This window comes from Erythrolamprus reginae, chromosome 7 (assembly GCF_031021105.1).
Source record: "Erythrolamprus reginae isolate rEryReg1 chromosome 7, rEryReg1.hap1, whole genome shotgun sequence".
In the NCBI taxonomy this organism is placed as follows: Eukaryota; Metazoa; Chordata; class Lepidosauria; order Squamata; family Dipsadidae; genus Erythrolamprus; species Erythrolamprus reginae.
Window position 1 is genome coordinate 70,171,404 of NC_091956.1, and position 23,010 is coordinate 70,194,413.

Below are 23,010 nucleotides of genomic sequence, written 5' to 3' on the forward strand. Positions count from 1 at the left end.
TCATTTCTCTACACATAACATTATGTAGTGTTGTAGAAATCATTTCTTTGTGATCCTTTTTTCCCATGAACGAGTAGAGTGTGAAGAACTAACATGATTAAAACTGGATTTGAGCACTTGCTGGCTTCCTGTAGCTATTAAGTAATAAGAGTAACAGCTGTTGCTCTTCCCATTAGTGGAGAAAGCAAAAAGCTTTTTTCTTTAAAGGATGTTTGCCTGTCAGGCTACAGGAGAAAGCTGCTGTGTCTGTAGGAATATGGGTCCCCAGGTAAGTAATAGAAGGCTGTAATGCAACTTTGGTGTTCCCCATCAGGAGATTGCTCATGGGTGACTTAAAGGATATAATTACTAACTTCAGATACAATAGTTTATACAGTGTTCCATCGATTTTCGCGGGTTCAAACTTCGCGAAAAGTCTATACCACGCTTTTTCAAAAATATTAATTAAAAAATACTTCGCGGTTTTTTCCCCTATGCCAGGATTTTTCCCACCCAATGACGTCATATGTCATCGCCAAACTTTCGTCTGCCTTTAATAAATATTTTTTTAAATAAACTTTAATAAATAAACATGGTGAGTAATAATCTGAATGGTTGCTAAGGGAATGGAAAATTGCAATTTAGGGGTTTAAAGTGTTAAGGGAAGGCTTGTGATACTGTTCATAGCCAAAAATAGTGTATTTACCTCCGCATCTCTACTTCGCGGAAATTCAACTTTTGCGGGCGGTCTCGGAACGCATCCCCCGCGAAAAGTGAGGGAACACTGTAATTGTAATATAGATGATGCTGTGTGAGAATTGTTCTAGCAGGGGTCAAAATAAAACAGTTGTGAGTGGTTTGATTGTTCAAAAATATCAGTCACAGCACTGAGGTTTTAAAAGGGGTCCTTTCTATGCCTTTACAACTTTCTTTAATATGGACATGTTTGCGTAAATCTATTCAAAGGAATAAAAGTGAACAAATCACTTATGTTTTGAGAACAAAATCTGAACAAAAAACAGTTCACTGTATAATGTTATCCCATTCGATGCACTGGAAATAGAAGGAAAACCACTATATGCTACAGAATGAGCCTCCTATTTTTATTCATTAGATTTCATTATATAATATTGGGAAATATAATAATGTGAAATATAATACAGGAAAAATTATTGAGATTTTTTGGTTGATAATAATATATATTTATTTTTATAATGCAATAATAAAAGCCACATAAAGATATGTATGTTTGGTTTTACAAATAAGGGTTTTTAACTGTTTTAGTATTGGATTTACATGCTGTTTTGTACTACTGTTATTAGCCGCCCCGAGTCTACGGAGGGGGCGGCATACAAATCCAATAAATAATAATAATAATAATAATAATAATAATAATAATAATAATAATTTTTTACTGGTGAAGATTTTTGAAGTCTACATCTGGTGGTCTACCCCATTGGGCTGACGATTTATATTTGTACTTCAGAACCTTGAATTTTTTTTATGCAATAGATATCAAATTGACTGAGATTGTCTAAATCAGAAATGCATAAATTGAGACATGATAGCAGTGTTCCAATATTTGAGGGGCTGCCACAGAGAAGAAGGGGTCAAGCTATTTTCCAAGGCACCTGAAGGGATAATGGATAGAAACTGATCAAGAAGATATTCAATCTAGAAATAAGGAGAAATGTTTTCTAACAGTGAGAACAATCAACCTATGGAACAGCTTGCCTTTAAAAGTTGTGGGAGCTTCATCACTGGAGATTTTAAGAAGAGATTGGACTACCATTTGTCAGAAATGGAGTAAGGTCTCCTGCTTGAGTGGGTTTTTTTACTAGATGATCTACAACAAAGGTCCCCAAACTTGGCAACTTTAAGACTTGTGGACTTCAACTCCCAGAATTTTCCAGCCAGCAAAGCCGGCTGGAGAATTCTGGGAGTTGAAGTCCACAAGTCTTAAAGTTGCCAAGTTTGGGGATCCTTGATCTAAAAGGTCCCTTCCAACTCTCTTAATCTGTGCAAGATCTCAGCCTCCTGAGTTGTGGCCTCAATAACCTCCAGAAGTTATTATTCAATTGTAATTTCTAATAAGAAGAAAGTATTAATTAGACATTCGGGAACAATTACATTTTTAGTTTCAATCCATTTCACAGAATTGAAACGTTTAATTTTTGTCTGGACTCCCCCTACCATCCCCATTTTGCTATGCGCACCGTTTCCCATCCTGCTACTCAACTGACCCTTAGCACTGAAAATATTGCACATTTTGTTTATGTACAAAGGATGCACAGGGATATAAAGTTAATATTTTTGATGTTTCTATTAAACAGCTGCAAGGTCAAAAGAAGGTTTCAGGTAATTCAGTTTGAATGTTGGAAAAATGTGATTTCATTACAATGGATCTGCTACTGGGTGAATATTTTCTAGATGGGTCACAGAGCTTGAGTAGCTGCAGTCACCCCCTGCATATTAAAATACTGCTTGGGAAAAAAAAATATCTACGGAAGTGCTTCTCAGCTTTAGCAACTTTAAGATTTGTGACTCCAGCCAGGATTCTGGAAGTTAAAAGTCCACATTCACGTATATCATAAAGTTGTTGCAGTTGAAAAATTCTACTCTAGAGGTTTTCTAACATAGCCCCACCACAAGCACCAGAAAGTTCAGTTCCAAACAGTTCCCAGCTAAGAAGTCAAAGCTACAACTTTGTTCTGAAAAATTTTATTTTGTGGCATGGGTGAAATGCTACCAGTTCACCCCGGTGGCAGCGGCCTGTGGTTTGGAGAACTGGTAAAGGCAATGTAAGGTTTCACCCAACCAGCTGCATATAGAATTTTATTGGCCAAGTGTGATTGGACACACAAGGAATTTGTCTTGGTGCATATGCTCTCAGTATACATAAAATAAAATATACATTTGTCAAGAATCATGTGGTATGATACTTAATGATTGTCATAGGGGTCAAATAAGCAATGAAGAAGCAATATTAATAAAAATCTTAGGATATAAGCAACAAGTTACAGTCATACAGTCAACATGGGAGGAAATGAGTGAAAGGAATGATGAGAAAAACTAGTAGAACAGAAGTGCAGATTTAGTAGAAAGTCTGACAGTGTTGAGGGAATTATTTGTTTAGTAGAGTGATGGCGTTCGGGAAAAAACTTCTTGTGTCTTAAAAAAATCATTAAAAAACCATTTAAAAAAATCCTCTGTGAATGCGCAAAGCCTGCGCATGTGCAGAGGGTGAAAAAGCATGTGTGATGGTGGCGCATGGGAGTGGAGCGCATGCTTCCAAACCAGTAGGAAAGGTAATAGACTTCACCGCTGCTTTGTAGATTTACCAAGACTAATAATTAATAAGAATAATTAAATCCTCCCTGATAGCTGTGTAAAGCTTTTCAAAGCTGAAGCTATTGGTTATACAGTGGTACCTCTATTTACGAACTTAATTCGTTCCGTGACCAGGTTCTTAAGTAGAAAAGTTTGTAAGTAGAAGCAATTTTTCCCATAGGAAACAATGTAAAAGCAAATAATGTGTGCAAACCCATTAGGAAAGAAATAAAAGCTCGGAATTTGGGGGGGAGGAGGAGGAGGAAGAAGAAGAGGAGGAAGACAGTCGCTGCCGAAGGAAGAAGGTGAGGTGAGGGGAATCAAAAAAATCCAAAACTTTAAGGCTTAAAATAAAAAGAGGTACTCTGAGGCGGCAAGGAGGAGCACACGCCTCCCATACACCCGGCGCGAGGCTGCCTCCCATACACTTCACCAGAGATAGAAACCTAAGGGAAATGGCAGGAAACTGGCCTTTGTGCCGCTCTCAAATTTCCTGGGAAATTTTTCTGGGCTCAGGTTCTTAAGTAGAAAATGGTTCTTAAGAAGAGGCAAAAAAATCTTGAATACCTGGTTCTTATCTAGAAAAGTTCTTAAGTAGAGGCATTCTTAGGTAGATCTGGATTTCAAAGATGTTACTAATAACTTCATTCAGGTTATCTATTTTTTATATAAAGATTGCAAAAAATATTCCTGTGAAATATATATATTTTTTCCCTGTTAGGCAGAGGGCAAGATGAAAGCATGGTCCTTTCTTGTTGTGTGGGCATTTACAATCCTGTACTTGGTTTCGTACACGTATGCCTTTTCCCATGGGGCCAGCCTTTCTGCCTGTTCTGACATGAGACCCAAACATATCCGAGCTAACCTTCAGAATCCTCAGAATAATTACATCACCATCCACACCAACACTTCCTTTTCTCCAGGTGACAAGGTACCAGGTAAGAAATAGCACCCATTTACAGGACTCTCAAGGAGAGTTAGAAGGTTGTAGACAGCAGCTTAGTGCAAGGCTATTAACAGGTGTTTGCAATAAACCATGATTTGGGAGGCTGTGCACACGTGTGCGAGCAAAGCAAGCGAGCGAGTGTGCGTTCATGCTCACATTTGCGAACTGGTAAGGAAAGTAGGTGAAAACCATCCCTGGTCTTGCCTCTTCTAGTCCAACATTTTAAGCATTGGGGCTACCTTTGAAAAGTGTTCGGAAACTTCAGATCGTGCAGAATGCAGCTGCGAGAGCAATCATGGGCTTCCCAAGGTATGCCCATGTTACACTAACACTCCGCAGTCTGCATTGGTTGCCGATCAATTTCTGGTCACAATTCAAAGTGTTGGTTATGACCTATAAAGCCCTTCATGGCATCGGACCAGAATATCTCCGGGACCGCCTTCTGCCGCACGAATCCCAGCAACCGGTTAGGTCCCACAGAGTTGGCTTTCTCCGGTCCCGTCAACTAAACAATGTCGTTTGGCGGGACCCAGGAGAAGAGCCTTCTCTGTGGCGGCCCCGGCCCTCTGGAACCAGCTCCCCCCAGATATCAGAGTTGCCCCCACCTTCCTTGCCTTTCGCAAGCTCCTTAAAACCCACCTCTGTCGTCAGGCATGGGGGAATTGAAATTTCCCTTCCCCCTAGGCTTATAGAATTTATACATGGTATGCTTGTATGTATGAGTGGTTCTTTAAATTGTTCTACCAGTGTGTCTCAACCACCCGTAATTACAGGGTAATTAGTCCAGGAAGACACACACCACACAATAAAAGGAAAACCCAAAAGTTTTTATAAACAGAAAAACCGACACAGCTCCCTTTTTAAATGTCAAAGGGATTTTCTGATACACAGAAGGCACAGGTTAAATGCAGTCCAATTGCTCACCCAATACCTGGGAAATTGAGTCCAATTCTAAAGTCCAGAGAGTCCACACACACAATCCTGAACAGCAAAAACCACGATCTTGACGAAACAATGAATCAGATAAAGTGCAATGAGGCCCCAGGCTGCACTTTTATCTGTAGCACTAATTACAGCAGCCCCACCCAACCACAGGTGGCCTCATTTTCTCTTGTAATAATCCTTCAGTTGTTGTCTCCTATGCATCACTCTACGCAAGCGTGGATGTGTCATTAATTCTTGTTCTTGATACAGATGACTGATCTCCTCCTGAGCTGTCTGCCAAACTCCCCTCTTCCCTGTCACTCACGCTTCCTTGGTCAGAGGAGACTTTGTCAGCAGATTCTACTGGGAGCAAAACAGGCCTGTGGCATGTGGATGTCTCCCCAACATCCACCTCCACATTCCTTGGGGCAGGAGCTGGGCCAGAGCTAACCACAACACTATATCACTAAAAATATGCCTTGCAGTTTCTCATCTGCTTTGGGAAAAAATAAAATGTATTCTCCCCTCCCCCCCAAAAAAAATAAATGATGAGAATGGTTTAAAAATATGTAGGAAAAATGTGCTCACTGTAGCTCTGGCACACATGATAGCAACCTCTTTTTCCAAGCCACAGCACTAGTGTTCTACTTTAGTAGAACTTCTAAAAGATTGCCAAGTTGCTGGAGGGTTTTATGTATCTTCTGACAAATTGTGAGACTTTCAAAAAAGTAAGAGTTTGGAACGAAATTATTTCCTTCCTGTCAATCATACTTATGCTCAGTTCCTTCCAGAAAACACAGTGGTGAGTAAATGCGCATCTGAAATGTGAAGCGAGTGAATTCTAGTATAAATATAACCTCTACAAAAAAATTGTTGGTGGTGGATTTCATCTGAGAAACCCTCTCCTCTGCAGCCCTACATCTACAGTATTTATTTATTCATTTTTATTTATTTATTTTGTCCAATACACAATACATATTGAAGAAGATAGACATGAAGAAAAGATATAAAAGTAGAGGAGAAGATATATGAAAGGAAGAAAAGATATATGATATATGGGATAAGGAGAGACAATTGGACAGGGGACGAAAGGCAGGCTAGTGCACTTATGTACGCCCCTTACTGACCTCTTAAGAACCTGGAGAGGTCAATCGTGGATAGTCTAAGGGAGAAATGTTGGGGGTTAGGGGTTGACACTACTGAGTCCGGTAATGAGTTCCACGCTTCGACAACTTGATTGCTAAAGTCATATTTTTTACAGTCAAGCTTAGAGCGATTAATATTAAGTTTAAATTTGTTGCGTGCTCTTGTGTTGTTGCGGTTGAAGCTGAAGTAGTCATTGACAGGCAGGACGTTGCAGCATATGATCTTGTGGGCAATACTTAGATCTTGTTTTAGGCGTCGTAGTTCTAAGCTTTCTAGACCTAGGATTGATAGTCTGCTTTCGTAGGGTATTCTGTTTTGAGTGGAGGAGTGAAGGGCTCTTCTGGTGAAGTATCTTTGGACATTTTCTAGGGTGTTGATGTCCGAGATGTGGTATGGGTTCCAGACAGATGAACTGTATTCAAGATTTGGTCTGGCAAAGGTTTTGTAATATAATATATAAATAATAATTATTTATTATAAATAATAAATAAGTAATATAATTTTTTTTTGCATCATGTCCTTTCCTCTCACCCACCCTCTCTAGTTACAATCAGGAGTTCACGTGATTTTATGGGCTTCATGCTTCAAGCTCGCAGGGTTCTGAATGACCAAATAGCCGGCACATTTGTATACATTCCTCCTGGCTCCAAATTACTGAGTTGTTTTGAAGACGGTGACACTGTTACCCATTCAGACAAATCACTTAAGAGAAACTTGTCTTTTGTGTGGAAAGCACCAGACCAGCCTATTGGAAACATCAGATTCTTGTAAGTATTTGCTTGCTAAGTTTGACATTGCCTTCTTAGCAAGTATTCTAATAATTTATTTATTTGTTTGTACGTATTGGTGGTATACAAAGATATAATATTTATATACATGATACTAGTTGTTCTGCCAGCGTGTTTCAACTGCCCGTAATTACAGGGTAATTAGTACAGGAAGACACACACCACAGGATAAAAGGAAAACCCAAAGGTTTTTATAAACAGAAAAACAGAAACAGCTCCCTTTTTAAATGTCAAAGGGATTTTCTGGTACACACAAGGCACAGGTGAAATGCAATCCAATTGCTCACCCAATAACTGGGAAATTGAGTCCAATTCTAAAGTCCAGAGAGTCCACACACGCAATCCTGAACAGCACAAAAACCACGATCTTGACGAAACTATGAATCAGATAAACTGCCATAAGGCTAAAACACCAAGCTGTAGCACTAATTACAGCAGCCCCACCCAACCACAGGTGGCCTCATTCTCTCTTGTAATAATCCTTCAGTTGTTGTCTCCTATGCATCACTCTACGCATGCGTGGATGTGTCATTAATTCTTGTTCTGAATCCAGGGATGATACAGATGATTGATCTCCTCCTGGGCTGTCTGCCAAACTCCCCTCTTCCCTGTCACTCACGCTTCCTTGGTCAGAGGAGGCTTCGTCGGCAGATTCCATTGGCAGAAAAACAGGCCTGCAGCATGTGGATGTTTTCCCCACGTCCACCTGAAAATTCCTTGGGGCAGGAGCTGGGCCAGAGCTAACCACAACACTAGTAAAAGAGAAACATTAGGACAGGGGATGGAAGGCACTCTTGTGCACTTATGCATGCCCCTTACTGACCTCTTAGGAATCGGGTGAGATCAACAGTGGATAGTCTAAGGGTAAAATTTTTGGGGTTAGGTGATGATACTACAGAGTCTGGTAGTGAGTTCCATACATCAACTACTCGGGTACTAAAGTCGTATTTCCTGCAGTTGAGTTTAGAGTGGTTTAGTTTAATTTTATATCTGTTGTGTGCTTGTGTGTTGTTGTGGTTGAAGCTGAAGTAGTTGTTGATAGGAAGGACATTGTAGCAGATGATATTATGGGCTATGCTTAGGTCGTGTTTAAGACGACATATTTCTAAGCTTTCTAAACCTGGGATTTAAACCTAATAATTCAATTGATGAGCATCAGATAAGTGTTTTGGTATGCAGGTTTCATTAAGTAAAGCATAGAGCAGTGGCCCACAATCTTTTAAACTCCAGGTACTAGTTTCATGGCCCAATTTGTTTCCGGAGAAGGTGTGGTTTTGTGTGCTGATTGCATCCTGTGGATGAGGCTTCGCTTGGTGCCAGTCCATGGACCAGGGGTTGAGGACCCTGGCATAAAGCATGGTTTGGGTTTTGGATAAAAGTGTTTGTTTGTTTATCAGATTTATATGCCACCCTTCTTTCTTTATTTCTTTATTTCTTTATTATTTCTTTATTTCTTTATATTTATTTCTTTATTTCACGGATTTATATGCCGCCCTTTATTTATTTATTGATAGATTGATTGATTGATCGATTGATTGATTGGATTTATATGCCACCTTTCTCCAAAGACTCGGGGTGGCTTACAGCAAATATAAAGACAACGTACATCGAAATCCAATTAATTAAAGTTAAAAATCTAAAAACCTGGACATGTTTAAAATCTAAAAAATATGGACATGCTTAAAATGTTATTTATTTTACGTTCTGATTATTTATTTACTTGAAAAGGATAATCTAGAAGATAATTTATTCATGTCTGGTATGAGTTTCTAATTAGCAGAATACAGGATGTATGAATATTATACCATAAGTGTAAAATTGTTTTAGGCCTAATATTTTCAGTTACACTCCTTGCAGATTTCGAAGAATTCTTTTTTATTTATTAAATGATTCATTGATGCAGAGAATGATTAAGGCATTTCTTTGAATTCTTTACAGTTTATCAGTTGTTCAGTCGTACTTTGTTTATTGGGCAAAGATTGAATCATCAACTGTTTCTCAACAAATACAGAATAGAACAATTGCTGAAAATAATGATGTCTCCAGCACAATTAAAACAGCTCTAATCCAGGAGTTTATTGATCTGAAAGGAACATTCCCTGTTGGAAAAAGTAAGTTGTCCTCTGACACACATTTTTTTCTTGTAGGAAAGACTACTTGTAAGTGCCAATTTTATTTTTTAGTTGTTTTTAGTTATCTTAACCATACAATAGTCACATTTGTCACAAGCTTTCATATTGAATTCTAAATTTATTGAGACAGAAAGTAGATTCTTTTCATGGGCAAAATGTCCAAATAAATTAATTTCTAAATACATGTACTGCCCTAATTCAATTAACAATGCAGTGTAAAGTGAATAGATTATAAATGAGCAAGACAATTTATCTAAAATAGCTTTTGCTGTTTGTTTATTTTTTTGGTGTATTATGTGTTGTGGTTAGCTCTGGCCCAGCTCCTGCCCCAAGGACTGTGGATGTGGGGGAGACATCCACATGCTGCAGGCCTGTTTTGCCCCCGGTGGAATCTGCTGATGAACGCTCCTCTGACCAAGAAGACATGAGTGACAGGGAGGAGGAGAGTGTGGCAGACAGCTCAGAAGGAGATCAATTATCTAGCTCCTCCTTGGATTCAGAACAAGAGTTAATGATACAGCCACGCATGCGGAGAGCGATGCATAGGCAACAACAACTGAGAGATTATTATCAAAGAAAATGAGGCCACCTGTGGTTGGGTGGGGCTGTGGTAATTAGTGAGGCTGCTATAAATAGCAGCCTGTGGGTTTGGCCATTGAGGAGGATTATCTGATCGTTGTGTTTAATGCCTGCTTTGCTGCGTTTGATCTTTTGTGTGCTGATTTTTCCCTGCTTTGAACCTAAACCAGAGCAAAGTGTGTTTCACTTTGTGAAAGAAGAAGGACTGTGAATTGCCTCACAGCTGCAAGCTAAGTATCACAGAACTGATAAGGGACTTGTATAAATTACCAGTTTGTTTGGAGATGAGTGCTCTTTGCTCTACAAAAAGAGGGCTTAGTTTAAGTGAATTTTCATTATAAAGAACATTGTTTTGAATTTTCAAATGTGTGTGTGTCTGAAATTTGTACCTGTGAATTTTTGGGAGGATTCTACCAGAGAGCCCGACAGAACATTATGAAGTGATACCTTCATGTGAATAAACTTTATAAACCCTCATTTGGATCTTTCAATACAAAGGGCCAAAATAAAAAAAGGGGGCCAAATACTCCTGTTCCCCTTTTCTTTGCATCTTTTAAACATCAAAACAACTTTTTTTCCCTTTTGAGACACAGGAACAGTTCTTAGGCAAAGGGCGAGAGCAGCAGTGAAGGGCTACCAATGGTTTTACTACTACACTGTGGGCGTGGCTTATACAGGACGCCCTGCATTTTCTTTTAGCATCTTTCAGTGCAAATTGGGTGCTCTGGGGTGGAGCTCCATTTTTGCTACCCCACTGTGCTCCAGGCAGCAGCCCACCCCTGAAGAGCAGATCTGCCCCAAGTAAAGAAAATATGACATTCAATAACAAGCCCTGCTCCATCCATCTAAATTTCTCAAGAGGCATCTGAGTGACTTCTCTCAGTAACAAAATAATGGATTAGAAATACAGTGATCCCTCTATTATCGCGAGGGTTCCGTTCCAAGACCCCTCGCGATAATCGATTTTTCGCGATGTAGGGTTGCGGAAGTAAAAACACCATCTGCGCATGCGCGCCCTTTTTTTCTATGGCCACGCATGCGTAGATGGCGGAGTTTGCGTTCCCCGCCGCCCACGCAAAGGGGAAATCCCGATTTGGCTCCTCGCTGCTGCTGCGCTACCGAGCAGATCAGCTGCTGGGCGGCCGAAGGAACCTTCCCTGGGTCTTCCCCCTCTTGCTGGCGGGCGGGCGAGCGGCGGGCATCAGCGAGGAGCCGGGGTTTCCCCTTTGCGTGGGCGGCCGGGAAGACCCAGGGAAGGTTCCTTCGGCCGCCCAGCAGCTGATCTGCTCGGTAGCGCAGCAGCAGCGAGGAGCCGAATCGGGGTTTCCCCTTTGCGTGCGGGGAAACCCCGATTCGGCTCCTCGCTGCTGCTGCGCTACCGAGCAGATCAGCTGCTGGGCGGCCGAAGGAACCTTCCCTGGGACTTCCCGGCCGCCCATGCAAAGGGGAAACCCCGGCTCCTCGCTGATGCCCCCGCTCGCCCGCCCGCCGCTCGCCAGCAAGAGGGGGAGAGATAGAGAAAGAGAGAGAAGGAAAGAAAGAGATGAGAGAGGGAGGAAGAGAGTGTGAGAGAGGAAGAAGCAAGATAGAGAAAGAGAGAGAGAAAGAAAGATGAGAAAGGAAGGAAGAGAGTGACGTCATCGGGTGGAAAAATCGCGATATAGCGTTTCGCGAAGATCGAGATCGCGAAACTCGAGGGATCACTGTATGTTTATCTGTTCTGCCAGGCTCTCTGGTAGAATCCTCCCGAAAATTCAAGGATACAAATTTTAGATACACACGCACGTTTGAAAATTCAAAACAATGTTCCTTATCACAAAATTGAAAATAAACAAAGCACTCTTTTTGTATTGCAAAGAGCACTCTTCCCAAAACAACCGGGTAGTCTATACAATTCCCTTAATCAGTCATTAAGTACTTAGTTAGCAGCTGTGAAGAAATTTCACACTTCACACCCCTTCTTCTTCCAACAAAGTGAGACACACATGCACGCTGCTCTGCTTTGGTTTCAAAGGCGTGAAAAAGCAACAAAGTCCAGCACACAAGATTCCTGACGATACTGCAACAGATATTCTTCCACAATGGCCAAACCCACATGCTGCTATTTATAGCAGCAGCCCTAATTACTGGAGCCCCACCCAAACACAGGTGGCCTCCCTTATTTCCTGTAATATGTTCTTACTTGGTCTCTTCTACGCATAATTTTGCGCTTGCGTGGGGCCAAAACGTCATCATCTGAATCAATGGAAGATAAGGGAGATTGACTGCCTGGGCTGTGTGCCAAGCCCTCCTCTGCCGAGTCACTCCCACCTTCTTCTTCGTCCAAGGAAACTAAACTCTAAACTGATTCTGTCGGCAATAACACAGGCCTGTGACATGTTGAAGTTTCCCCTGCATCCACCTCCCCATTCCCTGGGGCAGGAGCTAAGCCAGAGCCAACCACAACATTTATCTAATTATATAATTCATCTCAATATTTTATAATATAGGTGACAATTGTTTAACATGGAAAAGATTTGTTCAAATGAGCATATTTCATATTTTGTTCTAACCAGTTGCTTGTCAATGTTTTATTTCCCCTTCTACAAGGAAATTCTGTTCCTGATACCATTGTAACTCCATTTGAGATATTTACACCCACCCCCAGCCTGATACGAACTGAAGCAACCCTGGCTTTGGATTCAACGTCCCATGGAAAACAAGCCTCTGGTGTTGGCATCACTAGAAATTTTCTTCCCGAGTCATTTGAAGACAGGGTCACTTTACATGACATAATGTTCAATAATGGAACAGAGAAAAATGACGGTTTCATGTTAGAATCATCTCTTCAGCTTCCAGATCTGAATGTCAAAGTGCAAGATAATTTTTCCGGTGCAAACAATGGGTATCGTGCGAGTATTAAATCCGTGTGTCTGTGTGTGTTTTAATGACAAAGCTGGCATTGTATAGAATGCCTAGGAAACCTATAGAATTGTGACATATGAAATCTCTGTATTATTTAAATATGCTACATGCTTCCCCTGGGCACTGTATACTGTATAGTAATTGGGCATTATGCAGAGTGACAAGAATTATTTAGGCAAATAATGAAAAATACGAGAGTCAAGAAAATAGGTAAGGTTAGGACTAGGGTCAGGGTTAGACTAACCCTAGCCTTAATTCTAACCCTTTATTGAAAAGACATGTGTGAAAGAATTACAAAATTCAATACAGGACTTTTTTTCTGGGGAAAAAAAGAGAGAAGAAAACCAGTAATGATTTCCTGGTTGCAACTAAGAAAACTAGAATACCATTCTAATGGGAGTATTTTAAAGTTTGCTCGTTTGTTTTTTGGCATTGCATAGAATGCTTAGGAAATATGTGAAATACAGTATTACGCATTTCATAATTTAACATCCCATTTTTGGCATTCTACAGATTTCCTAGGCATTCTATAAAATGGGTAGTTTCACGCATTGATGGTAGTATATATATATATATATACTGTATATATATATGTATATGTATATGTATATGTGTGTGTATATATATATATAAATATATATATATAAATTGTCTTTGTATGCTGGCACTGATGATGTTGCCTAGTTTGGGTAACGAAATATCTGCAAGAAAACAACCAAACTAAGGACCCCTTAAGTCTTCAGATTGTGTTTCATTTTAAGTCTTAAGATGGTGTTTCATTTTAATATTCTTCTTGGCCTTCGAGCCCCAATCTTATAGACATTTACTGCAAGCAGATTTCATTGAATCACATCATTAATGAAAATAATATTTAAAATCCTTATGGCAAGGCTAAATTGTACCACCAGTACCTCGTAAAACAGAATGTCTACCAACAATGCATGTTTTTTCACTTGCCTTATTGGGAAAGTTTAAACTTCCTATCTGCTTTATTTATTTATTTATTTATTTAGTCCAATACACAATGAGAGTTTTAGTGGATATATATATACACATAGTAAAATACATGATGATGGTTACAGAGGAGATACTCATAGTAAAATATATCTAAGAAATAATAGAAAAGAAGGTATAGTAATAGAACATATCAATGAAAGAATAGAAGAAGAGATATAGGAATAGAAGAAAGGTATAGGAGATATAGGAGAGCAATAGGACAGGGGACGGAAGGCACTCTAGTGCACTTGTACTCGACCCTTACTGTCCTCTTAGGGATCTGGATAGGTCAACCGTAGATAATCTAAGGGTAAAGTGTTGGGGGTTTGGGGATGACACTATGGAGTCCGGTAATGAGTTCCACGCTTCGACAACTCAGTTACTGAAGTCATATTTTTTACAGTCAAGTTTGGAGCAGTTAATATTAAGTTTAAAATCTGTTGTGTGCTCTTGTGTTGTTGTGGTTGAAGCTGAAGTAGTCGCCGACAGGCAGGACGTTGCAGCATATGATCTTGTGGGCAATACTTAGTTCTTAGTTCTAGGCTTTCTAGGCCCAGGATTGAAAGTTTAGTCTCGTAGGGTATTCTATTTTGAGTGGAGGAATGAAGGGCTCTTCTGGTGAAGTATCTTTGGACATTTTCAAGAGTGTTAATGTCTAAGATGCGATATTGGTTCCAAACAGATGAGCTGTATTCGAGGATGGGTCTGGCAAAAGTTTTGTAAGCTCTGGTAAGCAGTGTCAGATCTTGAAGCCTTCTTGGCTATGTTGTTGCAGTGGGCTTTGGCACTTAAATCTTTTGTTATTAGTATACCGAGGTCTTTAACCGAGTGGGGATTATCTGTGATAATTTGATTATTAAATTCGTATTTGGAGTTCAGATTCTTCTTCCCAATGTGTAGGACAGAGCATTTGCTAGTTGAGATTTGGAGTTGCCATGTGTTAGACCACTCAGAAACAGCGTCAAGGTCTTTTGGGAGAGTAGTTTTTGTTATCGGTGGTATTGGAGTTTTACATTGTCGCCGAAGAGGACACAGTTGCTTGTGATGTAATCGCAAAGGTCATTGATGTTGTTCTAGTTCATATTGAGACGGGATCTAGTTCATATCGAGATGGGATCTCTCAGAATTAATCTAGTACAGATCTCATAACTGCTACTACCCATGTAAATGCTGAGCTGTCTGAGAACTGAATGATCAATTACCAAGTATCATCTCCAGCAGTGATGGTGAACCTTTTTTCCCTTGGGTGTCAAAAAAGCATGGGTGTGCACTATCACACATGCGTGAGTGCCCACACCCATAATCCAATGCCTGGGGAGGGTGAAAACAGCTTCCCTCACCCCCCAGGAGGCCCTCTGGAAGCTGGAAATGGCCTGTTTCCCAACTTCTGGTGGGCCCAATAAGCTTGTGTTTCGCCCACCCCAGGCTTCAAAGGCTTTCCTGGAGCCAGGAGGAGGGTAAAAATGTCCTCCCCATCCTGCTGGAGGCTCCCTGGAAGCCAAAAATGACCTCCCAGAGCTTCTGTGCAAGCCAACAATTAGGTGGCTGGCACACACATACACATTGGAGCTGAGCTAGGGCAACAGCTTGCCAGCAGTTATGGCTCCGCGTGCCATCTGTGGATCCGTGCCATAGGTTCGCCATCACTATTCTACAGTATAAGGCCACAAGTTTCTACACCTGGTTTTTAATAAGACAAACGAAAGTGTTTGTTATGTCATTAACATACTATGTAGACTTGATCTTATTGTTGAATCGTTATGAAGTACTAATCTAGGAGCAATGTTCCCTTTAATTTTTTTTCGGTGTGGGCGGAAAAGTATAGTGTCTGAGCGACAGTCCCTTTGGGACTGGGTGGCATAGAAGTATAAATAAATAAATAAATAAATAAACAAACAAACAAACAAACAAACAAACAAACAAGAAAAAAATCCCTTCTTTTTTAATTAAAAGAAATTAATAATAAAAGAAAACCAAAATCTATTACTATTATTACTATCTTCTCCTCTTTTTCCATCCCTGTCTCCTCCCCCCTTGTGTGTGTGTGTGTGTGTGAACTCTTGAACCATTTCCAATAAAAGGTGAGCTATTGGAAATGGTTCAAGAGATCACACACACACACACACAAATGGCTGGTTTTTTTTTCTCTGTTATTATTTGGGTGCTTTTTATCATATGCTTTAAATCAAGAGTAATTCTCTCTCTTTCTCTCTCCCCCTCTTGCTCTCTCTCTCTTTTTCTCACTTTCTCTCTCCCTCTCTTTCTATCTCTCCCCCCCTCTCTCTTTCTCTCTCATTTTCTTTCTCTCTTTCTATTGCTTTCTTTCTCTCTCACTCTTTCTTTCTATCTCTCTTTCTTTCTTTCTCTTCTCTCTCTTGCTATCTCTCTCCCCCCTTTCTCTCTCTCTCTCTTTCTCACTTACTTTCTCTCTCCCTCTCTCTCTGTCAGCGAGGGGGCTGCGAGAGTGCTTTCTCTGAGCGCTTCGGAAATGCCTGCCCTGCCTCTACTGCAGCCCCCTTGCTGAAAGTCTGGGCCGAAAGCATCCCAGAGAAGGGGCTGCGAGAGGGGCCGGGCGGGCATTCCCGAAGCGCAAGGAGAAAGCCCTTTCTCGCAGTCCCCTGGCTGGGAGCACTTTCGTCCCGAGGAGAAGCCGCAACCGCGATCGCTGCGTGAGAAGTCGCGCCCCAAAGCAGGAGGCGGCAGAGGAGCAGAGGGGGCGGATCGGGCAGGCGGGGGACAGGGCCGAGAGGCCAGGGGCGCGAGGGGGCCGGAGGCACCGTGGGGACGCAAGGGCGGCCACAGCTCCCTTTCCTCCTACTGCCGGCACCTCCCCGCCCCCGCCCCCCAAAGGTTGCACAGGGGGTTATTTTGGGGCGTGCGCATGTGCACGTGCACAACTAACAGGGAACGCTGTCTAGGAGTAATGTATTTAGATGAGTCCTTAGAAAATTTCACTTTCTAAATGTTGGGAACACATTATATTTGTAAAGATGTGTGAGTGAGGTGTGAAAATCTTACTCAACGATTCATAAGATGTGAAAATTGCGACTGAGAACTGGAAGTTGGCATCTGTGAAATATCCTGATTACTTGAAAGCTCTGTACATCTGTTCTGAAAATGATAGAGATTCAAAACAGGAAGCAGCATTTCAGCAGACTGAAAGCAAAAAAAAACAACCTCAGCATGGATAGCTTAGCTGAGATGTGGAACCTTCCGTCCTTGCATTTTCTATTTGTAAAATGAATCATATAAGAAATACGTAGTAGAATCAAGAAAAGTGCCTACAGAATTCAAACTGTAGTAAATATTAGTACAGTGCAGTACAATCTCTAAATATTTACTGATATTACAAGTAATTAATTGGAATTTCCTCTTCAACATTTTAGGACAGAAACAGCTTCAAGTATCCCCATGTCTCTCTTGTGTCTGACATGTAAAAAAAGCATGCAGGTAAGCCTTTGGGGAGGTGTGTGTTTATGTGGGTGGGTGTAGTAAGCTTAGGCTTTTAGAAAAGGTCTAGATTTTCACCTCTAGAATAGCCCCACAAATTCTTTCCACGCTAGAAGTCCAGTCTTATCAGGCACATTTTTAGAATTCTGTTTTAGAGGTGATATTATTCTTACTCCCGTTTGAGTTAAAGCCCCCAAATTGCATACACTGAAGTTTTCTGCCAGACATCAGGAGTTTTACCCGTAACTCATATGCCACCTACTTCCACAGCTTCATCATGATTTAAAACACAGTATTGTTCTGCCGGCGTGTTTCAACTACCTGTAATTACAGGGTAATTAGTCCATGAGGACACACACCACACGATAAAAGGAAAACCCAAAAGTTTTTATAAACAGAAAAACAGAAACAGCTCCCTTTTTAAATGTCAAAGGGATTTTCTGGTATACAGAAGGCACAGGTTAAGTGCAATCCAATTGCTAACCCAATAACTGGGAAATTGAGTCCAATTCTAAAGTCCAGAGAGTCCACACACACAATCCTGAACAGCAAAAAACCACGATCTTGACGAAACAATGAGTCAGATAAACTGCCATGAGGCTAACACACCAGGCTGCACTTTTATCTGTAGCACTAAATACCGCAGCCCCTCCCAACCACAGGTGGCCTCATTTTCTCTTGTAATAATCCTTCAGTTGTTGTCTCCTATGCATCACTCTACGCATGCGTGGATGTGTCATTAATTCTTGTTCAGAATCCAGGGATGATACAGATGACTGATCTCCTCCTGGGCTGTCTGCCAAACTCCCCTCTTCCTGTCACTCACACTTCCTTGGTCAGAGGAGACAGATTCTACTGGAAGCAAAACAGGCCTGTGGCATGTGGATGTCTCCCCCACATCCACCTCCACATTGCTTGGGGCAGTAGCTGGGCCAGAGCTAACCACAACAAGTATAATGACAGTATAATTTATCAGAAAGTTAAAACTACAGAGATAAATTAAAACATTTACAATGAATTTATGAACACTTACCAACATGTTCTAAATGACTTCATTGCAGTGGAGGGCAGCAATTTTTTTTACTACCACATTGGGCATGGCTTATTAACTTAATTTAAATTTTGGGCTCAATTGTGGATGTAACTTGAGGACCATTTGTAACTTAATCATTATTATCTGGAGATAATATCTTTTTTTTACTCCTGTGATGCTCAATTAAGGCCACTGTTAGATCTCAATTAAAGCAATCTATAGATTACTCCAGTCTTCGGAGAGGGGCGGCATACAAATCTATAAATTATTATTATTATTATTATTATTATTATTATTATTATTATTATCCAATATGCATTTAATGTTTTTGCTTTCAAGGAGACTTTGATGACTCCAACTTCATATGCAACTAAGTCTGTACCTCCCGTTGCAACTTCACCATTGGTCAAGTTTTGGGACTCTCCAATGCCAGAGGATTTGGACATAGAAGAGAATAGAGATGCTTACCAAAGTTTATCAGCAGTTTCAAGACAGATGGCAAATAAAGAACCAATAACACAGAAAGTTCCGCTAAATTTTCTGCCCCAGGCTGAATTTCCTACATCTGGGCAGAAGACATACGATCAGAAGGAGGTCTCCAGGAACACACTCTTAAAAGTAACAAGGATAAAACCCCAAGCTGCTGTTTCTGGAGTGGACAAAGAAAAGCCACACAAAACGTCCCGACTTGTAGCAGCCCAGCTTGGTGTTCTTCTCGGCTGCTCAGCTGTCCTTGGCATGGTCCTAGCTGTTGGCCTCCGCTGCATCCATTCCCAGTATTGTCATAAGCGGACTGAAGTCTCTTTCAGTGAGCCAGATAACAATGTCATCGCACTCCAAGATAGCGGAGAGATGATGCACTTCAGGAAGATACGAGAAAATAGCTTTGTCCTGGTGCAGGCAGAGTACAACTGGATCAGCCCTTCAAGCAGTGTTAAAAAAGCTGTTATGTAGAGTCAGTTCATGGTGATATTATTGATATTGTTCTTTTTTAGGTGAAATGTGTTTATCTTTGAAGCTATCCCATCCTTGAATACTGCTCATCTGTCTGGAACCCATACCACATCTCGGACATCAACACCCTTGAAAACGTTCAAAGATACTTCACCAGAAGAGCCCTTCACTCCTCCACTCGAAACAGAATACCCTACGAAAATAGACTAACAATCCTGGGTCTAGAAAGCTTAGAACTACGGCGCCTAAAACACGATTTAAGTATTGCCCACCAGATCATATGCTGCAACGTCCTACCGGTCAATGACTACTTCAGCTTCAACCGCAACAACACAAGAGCACGCAACAGATTCAAACTTAATATTAACCGCTCCAAACTTGACTGTAAAAAATATGACTTTAACAATCGAGTTGTCGAAGCCTGGAACTCATCACCGGACTCAATAGTGTCAACCCCTAACCCCCAACATTTCTACCTTAGACTATCCACGATTGACCTCTCCAGGTTTCTAAGAGGTCAGTAAGGGGCGTACATAAGTGCACCGGTGTGCCTTTTGTCCCTTGTCCAATTGTCTTTCCTTTATCTCATACATCATATATATTTTCTTCCTTTCATATATCTTCTCCTCTATTTTTACATATTATCTTTATATATAGTACTTCATGTCTATTCTCTTCCATATGTATTGTGTATTGGACAAATGAATAAATAAAAATAAATAAAATAAAATAAAATAAATGATAAATACCGTGTTTCCCCGAAAAAAAGACCTCCCTGGAAAATAAGACCTAGTGAATGGGTGGGTGTGGCCAGCACAGGAGGCAGCCCTTCCTCTTGTGGACATTGAAGTGGGTTGCTGTGAAAGTTTCACAGTGGCTTTACCTGCTCATTTGTTTTGCTTTTGGCCACATTCAAGGATTGGTGAAAGACATTTGGCTCTTTTTAGAGTGTGTGCTCACAAAAACTGGATAAACTTTCTTTTTCTCTTTAACGTGTGTGTTTGAATTGCATTCCAAACTCACTGGGGGGCTCCTAGGGAAGGGCCCAGCATAACACTGTTGAGAAGTTGCCTGGTGCTGTGTTAGGGCTGGGGTTGGCAAGGATGTGCAATAAATGCCTCCAGGTGCCCAGAGAGGCAGCTCCCAATCAGCTCAGCTGATCTGCGGCCCCGTGGCAAAGGGGCCCAGCAGGCATGAGGTGACCACACTCGCTGCTTCCTGCACCCCCAAAACAAGATCAAGCGCTTATTTCAAGGGTTATAAGGACCAGAATATCTCCAGGACCTCCTTCTGCCGCACGAATCCCAGCGACCGGTTAGGTCCCACAGAGTTGGCCTTCTCCGGGTCCCGTCGACTAAACAATGTCATTTGGCGGGACCCAGGAGAAGAGCCTTCTCTGTGGCGGCCCCGACCCTCTGGAACCAGCTCCCCCCAGATATCAGAGTTGCCCCCACCCTCCTTGCCTTTCGCAAGCTCCTTAAAACCCACCTCTGTCGTCAGGCATGGGGGAATTGAAATTTTTTCCCTTCCCCCTAGGCTTATAGAATTTATACATGGTATGCTTGTTTGTATGATTGATCTCTTAAATTGGGGTTTTTTAGATTATTTTTTAATATTAGATTTGTTACATTGTTTACTTTGTTGTTGTTAGCCGCCCCGAGTCTTCGGAGAGGGGCGGCATACAAATCTAATAAATAAATAAATAAATAAATAAATAAATAAATAAATAAATAAATAAATAAATAAATAAATAAATAAATAAATAAATAAAATAAATAAAATAAATAAAATAAATAAAATAAATAAAATAAATAAATAAAAAGGTAAAACCCAGTCTTATATTTGTAGAAACCCAGTATTATTAAGAACACAAAAATCTGACTAATTGCATATATTCATTTAAGTGAATACAATCAAAATATGCATGCTTTAGTTATGTTACAGCAGACTTTTAACTATTTGATATGTGTTATAAAAGGGAGATGTTCTTAGTTTCAAATGTTGCACATTTTTTTGTATTACAGCTAATACCACGTACTTATTAACATTAATTGTACAAGTCATTTTATTGGTGCATTTGAATGCTGCAAGAAACAAGAACTGCTATTAAGCATTGCTTCTTAGTTAGTCTTTGCAAAAATAAATAAATAAATGAAGTTTTTTTTCCTCCTGGCTATTTTTCCCCCCAAACAAATTCAAGCCTTATCCCTCTTCTCACTTAGTGGCTTTGATTTGATGTGTGTGATATTTCTCAGATAAATCAAATTTTGCCACTTGAACTAACTTTCCATTTCAGAAAAAAAAAACAAAAAAAAAACAATGGAAAGCAACACTTGCTTTTTAGAAAATTGATTCCTGGCGTACAACACACTGACTGCCTTTATTATGAATTGATCTCCAGAAATGAAACAAAGATACAGTAAATGCCACCTTTTGGGAGTGGAACATGGCTCCTCATCAGGTGTAAATGGAAAGAAAGCTTCTCCTGGCCATTTACACCTTGATCACTTGGCTTGTTAGATGCACACAGATGATATTTGCTTTGTTTCCTGTCCAGATCAGTTTGATAAAACTATTGGAAAAGAAGTTTATTAAAGAACAGGAAGCTTTTGTTCAACTCAGGAAGTTCCAACATGAAGACTACAGATATATAGACATACAGTGTGTTGTGGTTAGCTCTGGCCCAGCTCCTGCCCCAAGGATTGTGGATGTGGGGGAGACATCCACATGCTGCAGGCCTGTTTTGCCCCCCCGGTGGAATCTGCTGATGAAGGCTCCTCTGACCAAGAAGACATGAGTGACAGGGAGGAGGAGAGTGTGGCAGACAACTCAGAAGGAGATCCATTATCTAGCTCCTCCTTGGATTCGGAACAAGAGTTAATGATACAGCCACGCATGCGGAGAGAGATGCATAGGCAGCAACAACTGAGAGATTATTATCAAAGAAAATGAGGCCACCTGTGGTTGGGTGGGGCTGTGGTAATTAGTGAGGCTGCTATAAATAGCAGCCTGTGGGTTTGGCCATTGTGGAGGATTATCTGATCATTGTGTTTGGTGCCTGCTTTGATGACTTTGACCTTTGTGTGCTGATTTTTCCCCGCTTTGAAACTAAACCAGAGCAAAGGGTGTTTCACTTTGTGAAAGAAGAAGGACTGTGAATTGCCTCACAGCTGCAAGCTAAGTATCACAGAACTGATAAGGGACTTATACAAATTACCAGTTTGTTTGGAGACGAGTGCTCTTTGCTATACAAAAAGAGGGCTTGGTTTAAGTGAATTTTCATTATAAAGAACATTGTTTTGAATTTTCAAACGTGTGTATGTCTGAAATGTGTACCTGTGAATTTTTGGGAGGATTCTACCAGAGAGCCGGGCAGAAAACTCACAAACCATGTTCCACTTATGAACCTCTCAGAGTCTCTCAGAGCTCTGAAACTGTAACCGCTCCTGGAGGAGAAAAGGAAGGAGGAGCCAGAGCATCTCACCCCCCCCTTCTCTCTCTCAGGGAGGAAACAGGGCAGGAAAAGGCGGGAGAAGCCTCCATGGGGCCTCTCTGGGAATCTCTTGTCATTCTTCCATCCTCTCTGTGGTTTCCCTGCTGGAGCAGAAAAGGAAGGAGGGGCAAGAGCGTCTCACCACCCCCCTCTATCAGGGACAAAACAGGGCCGGAAAAGGCGGGGAGAAGCCTCCGTGGGGCATGCATTATTTGCTTTTACATTGATTCCTATGGGAAAAATTGTTTCCTCTTACGAACTTTCCTTCTTATGAAGCTGTTCACAGAATGAATTAAGTTCGTACCACTATATAATTAAAACTTTTAAATAGGAAGTTAGAAACCAACACAAACTAA

At 40.9% G+C, this 23,010-nt stretch overlaps 1 protein-coding gene across 1 annotated transcript; it reads left to right on the forward strand.

The window, feature by feature from the left end:
- The first annotated feature begins 4,042 nt into the window (after positions 1 to 4,042).
- Positions 4,043 to 19,201, forward strand: REELD1 (reeler domain containing 1). The gene is made up of 6 exons (XM_070756650.1): positions 4,043 to 4,247; positions 6,870 to 7,092; positions 9,052 to 9,224; positions 12,414 to 12,708; positions 17,111 to 17,174; positions 18,547 to 19,201. Exons 1-6 carry the CDS (start codon positions 4,043 to 4,045, stop codon positions 19,159 to 19,161), a joined length of 1,575 nt encoding a protein of 524 aa, XP_070612751.1. The 3' UTR covers positions 19,162 to 19,201.
- The last annotated feature ends 3,809 nt before the right edge of the window (positions 19,202 to 23,010 follow it).

Excerpts from the sequence above, each read along its gene's own strand:
- REELD1 (XM_070756650.1), top strand. The coding sequence starts at position 4,043 with ATGAAAGCATGGTCCTTTCTTGTTGTGTGGGCATTTACAATCCTGTAC. Across the intron at positions 4,248-6,869 it reads TCCAGGTGACAAGGTACCAG|TTACAATCAGGAGTTCACGT; the intron begins GTAAGAAATAGC and ends CACCCTCTCTAG. Across the intron at positions 9,225-12,413 it reads AACATTCCCTGTTGGAAAAA|GAAATTCTGTTCCTGATACC; the intron begins GTAAGTTGTCCT and ends CCCTTCTACAAG.